At 58.9% G+C, this 11,130-nt stretch overlaps 2 protein-coding genes across 6 annotated transcripts; one reads left to right on the forward strand and one right to left on the reverse strand.

Moving 5' to 3' along the window:
* Positions 1-1,447: 1,447 nt before the first annotated feature.
* Positions 1,448-4,405, forward strand: LOC309889155 (uncharacterized protein). Of its 3 annotated transcripts, none has more exons than XM_082781891.1 (3): positions 1,448-1,585; positions 2,176-2,333; positions 2,745-4,405. In XM_082781891.1, the coding sequence occupies exons 2-3, from the start codon at positions 2,246-2,248 to the stop codon at positions 4,118-4,120; spliced, it is 1,464 nt and encodes a 487-aa protein (XP_082638017.1). In that variant the 5' UTR covers positions 1,448-1,585; positions 2,176-2,245; the 3' UTR covers positions 4,121-4,405. The 3 variants fall into 3 exon arrangements, with proteins under 3 accessions (XP_082638017.1, XP_082638019.1, XP_082638018.1); XM_082781893.1 differs by having other exon boundaries at positions 2,748-4,405; XM_082781892.1 differs by having other exon boundaries at positions 1,454-1,585; positions 2,157-2,333.
* Positions 4,406-5,225: 820 nt separating this feature from the next.
* On the reverse strand, positions 5,226-9,755 carry LOC309889139 (uncharacterized protein). 3 transcript variants are annotated; one of them, XM_082781861.1, is made up of 5 exons: positions 9,601-9,755; positions 9,126-9,241; positions 7,980-8,089; positions 7,710-7,808; positions 5,226-7,280 (listed from the first exon to the last, which is right to left on the reverse strand). In XM_082781861.1, exons 3-5 carry the CDS (start codon positions 8,065-8,067, stop codon positions 5,287-5,289), a joined length of 2,181 nt encoding a protein of 726 aa, XP_082637987.1. In that variant the 5' UTR covers positions 8,068-8,089; positions 9,126-9,241; positions 9,601-9,755; the 3' UTR covers positions 5,226-5,286. The 3 variants fall into 3 exon arrangements, with proteins under 3 accessions (XP_082637987.1, XP_082637986.1, XP_082637985.1); XM_082781860.1 differs by having other exon boundaries at positions 9,126-9,244; XM_082781859.1 differs by lacking the exons at positions 9,126-9,241; positions 9,601-9,755 and having other exon boundaries at positions 7,980-8,274.
* Positions 9,756-11,130: the final 1,375 nt, after the last annotated feature.

The following is an 11,130-nucleotide window of genomic DNA, read 5'->3' on the forward strand; positions in this document are numbered from 1 at the left end:
ATGCCCCAAAAAGGCTCTGGTGGGAGCTGAGACCACACCAAATGTCTGGTGTGGGGCTGGAAGCCCCACTAGGGACATCTGGAAGCAGGGTGATTGCTCCCAACATCATGAAATAACATTTATTTAGTGTTTTGGGGAGAGAAATGATGTTTTCTGCCCCCAATTCTCTTTATTTAGGGCTGGGCTTCTGGGTTTGGTGTGATTTTGCAGAGGTTTTAGGAGCTGGGACAGGGGTAGAGCCAAAGCCAGTGCCTGGAGCCCCATAAACACGTTCCCCAGACAAATCCCAAGGAACGTAGAGCCTAAATGTGAAACTCCCCAAAACCAGGGCTTGGACCCCTTGGGATCATCCATCCCCTGCTGAGGAGGGGGAAGAGGAGGGAGGTTGCAGCAACCGGCCCCGGGGAGGAAGGGGTTAAATGCCTGTGCGTTAGGGGGGGGCAGGATTTAGGATAATCCCCCAGCCCCAAGCCCTGGGTGAAGGAAATTAAAAGGAAAATCGCTGCTTTCCCACCCAGGGAGGGGTTAAATCGCCAAATAATAATAATAATCTTAAAAATAATAATTTAAATCTTTTTTTTTGGGGGGAAACAAGTTGTTTTTGCCTACCAGCTGATGAAAATAGGGGGTCTGGTGTCCCCCACCAAGCCCCGATCTCCTCAGGGTGACAATGGGATCGGTGTCCCCATAATCCCTGGGATGCCACCTGGCTCCATATCTCACCCCATTCCCCCCCATAAGCCAATTTTTGGGGGTGCTTCCCCCTTTTTGAGGGGCTTCTGGGCCATATGGCACACAATGGGACCTGTGGTGCCCCCCCTCAATACGTGGGATGTGTCCCATATGCTGGGACCCCATAGCTAAACTGTACCCCCCCATCCCCTTTAAAATCCCAGTTGCCCCCCAGTCCACCCCAGTTCACCCTGAGCCCCTTCCCCGTTTTATCCTTCCTCTTTCAGACCCCAAAAGATGATGGGAGGGGAGAAAAGCATCTTTTCCTTTCCTAAATCCCATAATTTAACAATTTTATCACCCCCCCCCCCCCAATTTGGGTCCCCATTTCTAGGCGAAAACCCCAATTTCTTGCCCCCAGCAACACCAGCAGCGCAACCGCCCCCCCCATGTCCCTCCTGTCCCATCTCACCCCATTCCCCCCCCGCACCCCAAACTTGCAAAACCCTAAAAAAAAACCTCTCAAGGACCCAAGAGCTGGGATTTTGGCCGGGCTGAGGAGCCGGGGGTCCCCCAAAAAACGCATCGGAGATATTTGGGGAAAGGAGGTGACGGAGCAGGCCCTCTGTGTGACCCCCCCTGGGTATTTAGGGACAGCGGGATGTGTATGGGGGGGGGGAGGCGGGTTTGGGTTACCTCTAGAGGGCTCTGGGTAAGATCTGAGCTTTTTCTTGGCGTCTCCTTTCTGCCGGATACCGGCTTGGGCTTCCGGAGCAAAGCCATGGCCGGCATCGCCTCCATTGTGCCCCGCTGTCGGGGGGGTCCGCGCACCCCAAAAACACCCTAAAAAAGCACTGGGGTGGCTGTTTGGGGGGGGGAAGTTTCCCCCCCCGGTGAAGGGCAGAGCTCGCAGGTAACGGGGTGGAAAGGGGTCGGAGGTTGCAGGACGTGGCCCTCGGGGGTGTTCGCTGGGGAGAGCGGATTATTTTTGGGGAGAGGATGAGGGGGGGGCACAGTTAATGGGATCTGGACACCCCCCCCCTAGGGTGCTGTCAGTCCAGGAGGGCCGATTCCCAGTGGGCTGGGGACTGGGGGAACTGGGACGGTGGGGGGAGGAAGGCAGAGGGTGCGGGATGTGGTTTGGTGGAAAAATGAGAGGGGGGGGGGGGAAATATTTTTAGGGGGGAAGATTTCGAGGGCGAAATTTTATTATGGGGAGGGACACGGGGTTATTACGGGGAGAACTCTGCCTCCCAAACCTCCTTTGCCGTCTGCAGAAGCTCCAATTTCATCATTTCTTCCCCCAAATCCCTTTTGAGGCAGTGGGGGCCCTCCTGCTCCCCTGGGGGGGGTTTAATCTTTTGGGGGGGGGGGGACACCCTGCATGCGCTGCGAGAGGGAGACAGAAAACCCCAAATTCAGCCCGGGAAAAGCATCAAAACGCCAAGTGAGAAGCATTTCTGGGGGGATTTCCCCCGTTTTAGGGATTTCTCTTCCCCGCAGGGGGTTTTGAGGAGCCGTGAGCGAGGAGGGGAGGCACAAATCTTTATTCCCGTGTCCCCCCCCCCGTGCCATGGAGCCCTGGGTGATGCTGGACCCGCGGCAGAAGGCGCTGTACCGGGACGTGATGCAGGAGAGCTACGAAACGCTGATGTCCCTTGGTAAAAAAAAAAACCCACCCCATCCCAATCCCCTCTTTTTCTCCTCGAGCACCCCAATCCCTTTTTCACCCCGCCCTATTTTTATTTCCCCCTTCCCCAAAAGGCAAGGAAGCGGGACGGGAACGGGGAGGGAGGAATCCAGGCGGGTTTCAAGGGGGGGGTTCCCCAAAAACCCCAGTGTTTTCCTTAATATTTTCCTCTTTTAAAATAAAAAATTACGGGTTTCTGCATGTTATTTAATTGGAAAAGAGCTCGTGGGGTACTCATGCGTGTCCCTGTCCCCAATTCCTTCCTCCTCTCCTCCTCCCCTTCGGGACACCGGATTTATAGGGGAAACCTGCTCCATTTATTTAAATACCCGTCCCCCAATTTTTTTTTTTTTTTTTCCTTTTTTCTCCCCAATCTCCTCAGCAGCTCAGGGGCTGGTGAGCGAAAAAGCCGCGGAGGAAGGCGCCGCCCAGCAGATCCCCGAGGAGCTCGAAGCGCGCCCGTCCCGCAGCCCGGAGAGGGCCAAAACTTTGGGCTCCAACCGGAGGAAAACCAAACGGCCCGACAAAGCCGTGCCCCACGGCCTCGCCAAACTCCCCAAAACCACCCCGGCCCCCAAATTAGACTGCGCCAAACCCCTCCGGGGGGGCGCGGGCGCCAAGGGCTCGGCGCGGGAGCGACCCTACGGCTGCGCCGACTGCGGGAAAAGCTTCCCGTGGGCTTCGCATTTGGAGAGGCACCGGCGGGTCCACACGGGCGAGCGGCCTTTCGGCTGCCCCGAGTGCGGCGAGACCTACAGCCAAAGCTCCCACCTCCTCCAGCACCGCCGCACCCACGCCAGCGACCGGCCCCACAAATGCGGCGAGTGCGGCAAGCGTTTCGCCGGGGCGGCCGAGCTGGCGGCTCACGGCCGGGGCCACGCGGCCGAAAAACCCCACAAATGCGGCGACTGCGGCAAAGGTTTCGTCTGGGCTTCCCACCTGGCCCGCCACCGCCGCGTCCACACCGGGGAGAAACCTTTCGGGTGCCCCGAGTGCGGCGAAGCTTTCACCCAAGGCTCCCACTTGGCCAAGCATCGCCGCAGCCACACGGGCGAGCGGCCCCACCGGTGCCCGGCTTGCGGCAAGACTTTTGGCCAGAGCTCCGACCTGGCCCGCCACCGCCGCACCCATTTGGGGAAAAAAGCTTTGCGCTGCGGGGATTGCGGCAAGCTTTTCCGCGCGGGGCCGGCCCTGGCCCGCCACCAACGGGGTCACCGGCGAGAGCGCGCCCACCGCTGCGGCGACTGCGGGAAGGGCTTCGTTTGGGCATCCCACCTGGAGAGGCACCGGCGGGTCCACACGGGCGAGCGCCCCTTCCCCTGCGGCAGCTGCGGCGAGCGCTTCGCCCAAAAAGCCCACCTCCTCCAGCACCGCAAAACCCACTCCCCCGAGCGGCCCTATAAGTGCGGCGAGTGCGGGAAGCGTTTCGGGGAGGCCCCCCCTTTCCTGGCCCACCAGCGGGGCCACGCGGCCCAGAAGAGCTACACGTGCGGGGAGTGCGGCAAGGGTTTCGCCTGGGCGTCCCACCTGGAGCGCCACCGCCGCGTCCACACCGGGGAAAAACCCTACGAGTGCCCCGAGTGCGGCGAAGCCTTCAGCCAGAGCTCCCACCTCACCAAGCACCGCCGCAGCCACCTCCCCAAAGTGGATTTCTCCCCCTCCTCCAGGACCCGGCCGGCGGGGGGAAAGCCCCCCGCTGCGCCCCGGTGTGCTGTAGGGTTGGCGAATCCGCCCGGGGACTGCGGAGAGGAGCAATGAAAGACCCCGAAAGAAAACTTTGGGATGGGGACGAGGCCAAGGACAGCAAGGGACACTTCTGAGCAGCCCTGCCGCCCTCTTCCATCGGGGTTTCTCCTTCCTGATGTCTCCTAGAAGCGATGGGGGAACGCTGCGTGCACCCTTGGTGCTGGGGACTCCAAAAAGGGACGTTTTTGGGGACACGAAGCCCCTTCCCGGGGGACACACGGTGCCCTTTTGCATTGGGAAGGGTCAACATGGGTTGCTGGGGCTGTCCTTGTGCCAAAATACGTGGTTATTTGTGCCTGCTCCATCTCGGGTCTGCTTTTTGGGGCTGGAGACGGGGACCCCGTGGGGATAAACCGGCCCCTGAGGGCGCAGCAAGCGGGGAGGGAGATTTTTTGGGGGGGAAAGAGGGGAAAAAATGTAAACCCCATGCCCTACAGCCAGCTGTGCCTGGCTCTCCTCGCACCACAACCCCAAATCCCATCGCTGCCCCCAGTGGGAGATGTGTGGAGGGGTTTTAACGCACGTGGACCCCGCGGGATGTGTTTGGGGTTGGATCCTACGGGGAAAAATCCCCCGGGTAGGAGCTGGGCTTGCTGGGGAAATCGTGCTCCGGGGACAAAAGACAGCGAGACACACGGAGAGGGGTTTTTGGTGAACTACCCTCTATTTTATTACCTGCTAAGCCAGCCTCTCCATCCCTGCCCGAGCCCCCTGGTGCATCCCAAACCGGCTTCGGTGTGACCCAAGCATATTTGGGGCAGTTGGGGCCGGTCCCTTTTTCTCTTTCCCGAGCCGTTTCTCCCCAAAATCCCCCCGTGGCAGGGGATCCCCGCAGTGAACCCTGTGTTTTTTTTTGCTGCTGGGTCCCCTCCCGTGCACCCAAACCCCCCCAAAACAGAGGATGGAGAGGGCTATAGGGCGATCAGCCAGCCCTCCCCAAATCCACCCCTCACCCCATTCTCCCTCCGTGTGCCCCCTCTCCCCACTTCACCCCCCTCAGTTCCATCCTAACCCCCCCCAAACACACCCCAGGGTGTCCTGGACCCCCTCCCCAGCTCCCAAACAGCCCCTTTGCACCCCCTGCCAGGGGCTGGGGGACCCCACCCCAGCTTTGGGGCATCCCAAAAAGCAGGGGGTGGCTCTGTCCCCCCCCCCCAACCCCAAATTCTGCCCCCATCTCAGGAGCTGGGGGGCGGCAGGGACGCCCAAGGCTCTTGGGGGGCCGCGGCACCGCTTCGCAGGGCGTCCCCCTCCCCGGGTCTCCACGCCACGCCGGGGGGCACGAGAGCTTTGGCAGCCCAGCCTTTAGGGGCCGTGGAGGAGGAAGAGGAGGGCGAGGAGGGCGAGGAGGGCGAGGAGGAGGAAGGCACTGGGTGCTGCTGGAAAACGGAGCCGGTCTCCTCCGCCCAGAGCTCGGGGGGTGTCGCCGTGCCCCCCCCCGGCTTCTCTCCTTCCCACCAGGAGGGAGGCAGCAAGGAGAGCCCGCTGCTGCCGGCGGCGGCGGCGGCGGCGTGCAGTCGCTGGTGAGCCGCCAGGGCGGCGGCGAGGCCGAAGGCTTTGCCGCACTGGGGGCAGCCGTGGCGCTTTTCGGCCCCCCCCGCGCCGTGAGCCCGCTGGTGCCGGTTGCGGTGGGAGCTGCGGCCGAAGCGTTTGCCGCAGTGGGCGCAGGAAAAAGGCTTCTCGCCCGTGTGGGTGAGCCGGTGGCGGTCGTAGTGGGAGCTCCAGGCGAAACCCTTGCCGCAGACGCCGCACTGGTAGGGTTTTTCTCCGCGGTGGAGCCGCCGGTGCCTCTCCAAGCTCAGCGGGGTGCCGAACCCTTTGCCGCACTCCGGGCAAGAGTGGGGCCGGCCCGCTTGGGCGACGTGGGTGCGGCGGTGGGCCAGCAAAGTGGAGCTGACGGCGAAGCTCTTGCCGCAGTCGCCGCAGCGGTAGGGCCGCTCGCCCGTGTGCACCCGCCGGTGCCGCTCCAGGTGGGAGCTGACGGCGAAAGCTCGCCCGCATTCCCCGCAGCGGAAGGGTTTCTCCCCCGTGTGGACGCGCCGGTGGCGCTCCAGGTGCGAGACCCAGCCGAAACTCTTCCCGCAAGCCCCGCACGGGTAGGGTTTTCCCCCGGCGCCGCTTTCCTCGGCGCAGCTTTTGGCAAGCGGCTGCTGCCGGGCGTGGGTGCGCCGGTGTTTGGCCAGAGCCGAGCCCCAACGGAAGCAGCGTTGGCAATCCGGGCAGGGGTAGGGCCGCTCGCCGGTGTGGACGCGCTGGTGTTTGAGGAGGTCGGAGCCGTGGGCGAAGCTTTTGCCGCACTGCTCGCAGCGGTAGGGCCGCGGGGGGCTGCTGAGGGGGTCGTCCCCAAGCGGCGGCGTCTGGGTGCCCTTGTGCTTGAAGCGCCGCGGGTCCGTCTGGTGGTTGAGGCGCTTGCCGCAGTCGGCGCATTTCTGGGGGGGCGGCGGCGGGGGTTCTTCCTCCTCCTCCTCATCCTCTTCCTCCTCTTCCTCCTCCTCCTCGGAGGCGGCGGCGGCGGCGTGGGTGCGCATGTGGCGGTCGAGGTGGGAGCTCCAAGCGAAGGCTCGCCCGCACTGGGCGCACTGGAAGGGCTTCTCCCCCGTGTGGATGCGCCGGTGGCGCTCGAGGTGGGAGCTCCAGGCGAAGGCTTTGCCGCACACCCCGCACTCGTAGGGTTTCCCCCCCAAGTGGCTCTTCTGGTGCCGGTCGAGAGCCCCCGGGTCGGCGAAGCTGCGGCCGCACTGGGGGCAGCGGTTGGGTTTTTGGCCGCCGGGAGCGTGGGTGCGCTGGTGGGTGAGGAGCGAGGAGCTGACGCTGAAGCGGCGGCCGCAGTCGGGGCAGGCGTAGGGCCGCTCGCCCGTGTGGACCCGCTGGTGGATGGTGAGGTCGGAGCGTTGGATGAAGCCCTTGCCGCAGTCGGGGCACTCGTGGGGCCGGTCGCCGCTGTGGATTTTTTGGTGTTTCACCAGGGCCGACTTGTGGCTGAAGCTCTTGCCGCACTCGCCGCACGTGGTGCCGGGCTGGGGGGCTCGCTGCGGCGGGGCTTCCCCACTCCCGCCCGCCTTCACCTCGGCGGGGCTCGAGGGATGCTCCTCAGCCGTGGGTTTTGAGGCTTCGGGCTCTTTCTCGGCAGTTTCTTTTCCGGGGGGTTCCTGCTCCGCTCGTGCTCCGTCCTCTGTGGGGCACAGGGAAAGAGAGACGCGACCCAGGCAGATTTTGTCTCTGCCGGGGCTGGGGAGATGAAATGGAGGGCAAGGGGGGGATTCCTCCTCGTTTTATTTCACGTTTTCCTCCAGGGAAGCACCTCCAGGGGAGCCGATCCCCAACCCACCCCCCCGCCACCAGCACGAACGCAGTAATTAAATCACCATCGCTTCCACCACACCCCCATTTCTCTCTGGACCACCCCAAAAATCCTCTCGGCTGACTGCAGAGGGGCTTTGGCATTTCCATTTCGGCCAGGACATCCCTCTGGCATTGCGCTCTGGCTTTCCCAGCATCTTTTTCAATTTTGGGGAGATGTCCACAGGCGGGGGAAAGCCACCAGCAGGAGCCAACCCCATTTTTTTTTGTGCCACGACCACGGCACAATGCAGGGGCTCACCTCCAGACGGGGCGTCCTTGGGGACTTGGAGATCCAGGGCTGTTGGTTCACCCTCGTGGGCCAGGCGGGACAGCAGGTCGGGCTTAGAAACGGGGAATTCTGGAAAAAAAAAGGAGGGGGGAGAAACACGGATCAGCAGGGCTCGCCCTCCTCAGGAGCCCCCCAACCCCTCGCACGAAGATGAGAGGATCCAGTGACCCAAATCCTGTCCCCATATTCGGATATTTGGCCCATCCCCGAATTTTCTCCATTATTTTGGGGTCTCCTCACCCAGCGCCATCAGCGTCTCGTAGCTCTCCTGCATCACGTCGCGATACAGCGCTCGCTGTCGCGGGTCCAGCAGCACGTAGGGCTCCATGGCCGGCCTCGCGAGCCCCCCCCTGCAATAAGGACGTGACACCCCCATCAGCAACAACCCAACCCCACGGATTTGCATGCAAAACCCCCCGTTTTATTAACCTGTGGATTCTCTGCCGGCTGATAGAAAGGCTGAGCCCCCACTGCATCACAAAACTGGGGGCTGATAAGCCTCTATCCCTTAATCCACCGCTTATTTTCCCAAATCTTCCAGCATAATTCTTAAAAAATAAAGAATAAACCCCATATTCCATTAATATTCCATATTTCAGTAACCTGCAGACAACATCCTCACCCTAAAATGAACCGATACATCACTGATAGCATCACTTATCACCAGAGATTCATTTTTTTTTACTGCACAAGCAGACTCTACGCTCAATAACTCAGCCAAATCCTTTTTTTATTTTTTTTTATTTTTAATATAGATGCAGGTATTTTTCTGAGGGTTGCAGGCAATTAGGTTAGAAGCACTTAAATCTGAGCGGCTGAATTACTGGATGCAAGAGTTTGCTTTCTAGTAGGTGGAACAGGTCCAAGACATGCTCTGTGCACGCTTTCCAGTGTACACAGCAGCTTTTGGGTGATTTTTCACTCCAATCTCATCAAAGCTAATTCCTACTGTACCAAATCCTGAAATCCTGAGTGCTCCTCCACGGGTTCCTTCACCTTCATCAAGATTTCTGTCCCAAATTTTTCATTTTTTGCCCCCCCCAAAACACACAGCAATTGCTCCCCAACCCTGCAAAAAGGACGAATTACAGATATTTCTCTACCGTGCCCTGAGGAGCCACAAATTTCGGGTGCTCAGCACCGTCTCTAACAAATCTGGGGGGAAAATGTGACTTTTCCCAAGTAGAGGAACCAGGTTTGGCGCTCTCTGCTGCAAAATCATTAAAAAAAAACAAATTGCTCCCACTCCTCCCTCCTTTCGCTCATCCTCCTCTGCGAGCAGCATTTAGGATCCCGCTTTATTTCTATTTTCCAGCAGAGGATGGAGAAGGGAGGACTGACGGGGGGACAGAAAGAAAGGTTTGGGGCAGGCTGTACCCGACTTACTGATGTCAGGAATAAAAGGGCGATTTCAGGCGCACACCGCGGATCCCTCCTACATTTTTTTTTTTCCCTGGCAGCTCATCCTGCTTCATTTTATTTTCCCGGGTGGTTTTTCCATCCTGCTAAAAAAAAATAAAACAAAAGGGGAGGGGGGAATCAGTACTTTCAGCACTCAAAGGCACCCGAATGAGACACGAAATGAATCCCACCCCGTGCTAACAAAACAAGGGGGAAGGACGGAGGGACGCCAGCACCTCCAGAAAGACAATGGGAAGAGCTTTTTTTTTTCTTTTTTTCTTTTTTTTTTTTTTAACAAGGATGGAGAGCATCTGGCGGGCTGAGCTGAGTGTGCGGGTGGCGAGGTGGATGGGCTGGGAGGGGAGAAGAAAGGAAGGACGGAGGGGAGAAGGAAAGGGGGATGGAAAAGGAGCCATTTTACACTCCCTATCCGCATCCAAAGACCAAGCCTCCCCGTTACCTGTGGTCTCCGGCTCGGGAGGTGCTGGCGACAAAACCTGGAGGTGCCCCACTCTCTGCCCCCCACCCTGCCTTGAAAAAAAATCCCTCTTCTCTCCCCAAAACACAGCACAGAGGGGCAGGGGGCTGGGTGTCCCTCCCTGGGGTGCAAGGGCCACAGGGAGCGGTGGCCGCAAGCCCAGCCCCTCTGATATCCTGGGCAATAAGAGAGTTAAAAAAAAAAAAAAGGGGGAAGGAAGGAAGGAATTAAAAAAAAAAAAAAAAAAGAGAGAGAGAGAGTGAAGGGTAAAGAGCTCTGCACAATTGCCAGGGCCCTCTGGCGGCAATATCTACGGCACAGGCGGAAATAGAAATTTTAAAATATCCTTTGGGAGAAAATTAAAAAAAAAAAAAGAGCAAAATAAATAATAATAAAAAAAAAAATCGCATGGATACACGGTTTCCCTTGCAAAACCTCCCCAAAATAACAACACATCTGGATGCACAATGTCACCAGCAAAATCAGAGCAGTTCTTTGGCTGGCAGCCACTTTCACCCCCATGATGTGGCCAGCATGGTTTGAGGAGAAACAGTGAGGCGTTCTTCCCAAAATTATAGAAAATATGACAATTTTGGGGTCCCACAGTGACATTTCCTCGTGGATGGCTGTGGTTCACAGCGGAGCTCCCCACTGCAGGCCTCTGCCAGCTCAAAGCAGGACCCCCTGAATTTATGGATGATAAATCTGTTAGGGACCACTTTGAGGGCAAATATCCTAAATTTGGAAATGGGGGGAGGTATCGTGGGACATTTGAGCAAGTCTGGACTGAGGGAACGGGGCAGCAGCTGTCCCAATTCTTTCCAAGGGCTGTTTCTGCAGAGAAAGGGGGGGGATCTGTCAATGGGGACAGCTGCATGCATGTCCTGCTGGCAAGGAGCACAGTTCTGATGTGTTTAAGAGACATATGAGGATTTAGGAGCTCACAGAAGCTGCAAAATGGCCCCATACGCGTGGTTTTGTTTGTTTGTTTTTTGCTTGTTTGTTTGTTTTGGGGGGTGCATCCTCAAAGGACCCATCACCGTGGCAATGGCTGCCCTCACCCAAGATGAACACCAAGGTCTCATTCCCCCGCCCCAGGGGGCCATCTTGAGCAAGGCTTTCCTCAGACAAAAAGGGAGGAAGCAGCCATCTCGCCCTACTCGCCCCGACGGCCCTTTAGGGAGGGGGAGGCCGCAGCCATCTTCTCCTCTTGCCCTGCCTGAGGGCGAGGCGGCCATTTTGAAGGAGGGCACGCGGCCGCCATTTTGGAAGCGGGCACGGCGCCGCCATTTTGGAAGCGGGCACCTCCTCCCTGAGGAGATCTCAGCACGCAGGCCCCAAATTTGCAGTTTTTCACCCCAAATTCTAGCCCACCCCATCCAAACCACCACCAGAAAGTAGCATCTCCCACACCTACTTCCTCTTCAGAGCAAATTTCACGAGGGACAGTGAGAAAAATGTAAAGAAAGGCAGGGAAATCCTGGTATTAAATCCTCCATCTCTCTCATGCTT

The sequence above is a fragment of the Aythya marila genome (genome assembly GCF_965140915.1).
Source record: "Aythya marila genome assembly, chromosome: 33".
Lineage (NCBI taxonomy): Eukaryota > Metazoa > Chordata > Aves > Anseriformes > Anatidae > Aythya > Aythya marila.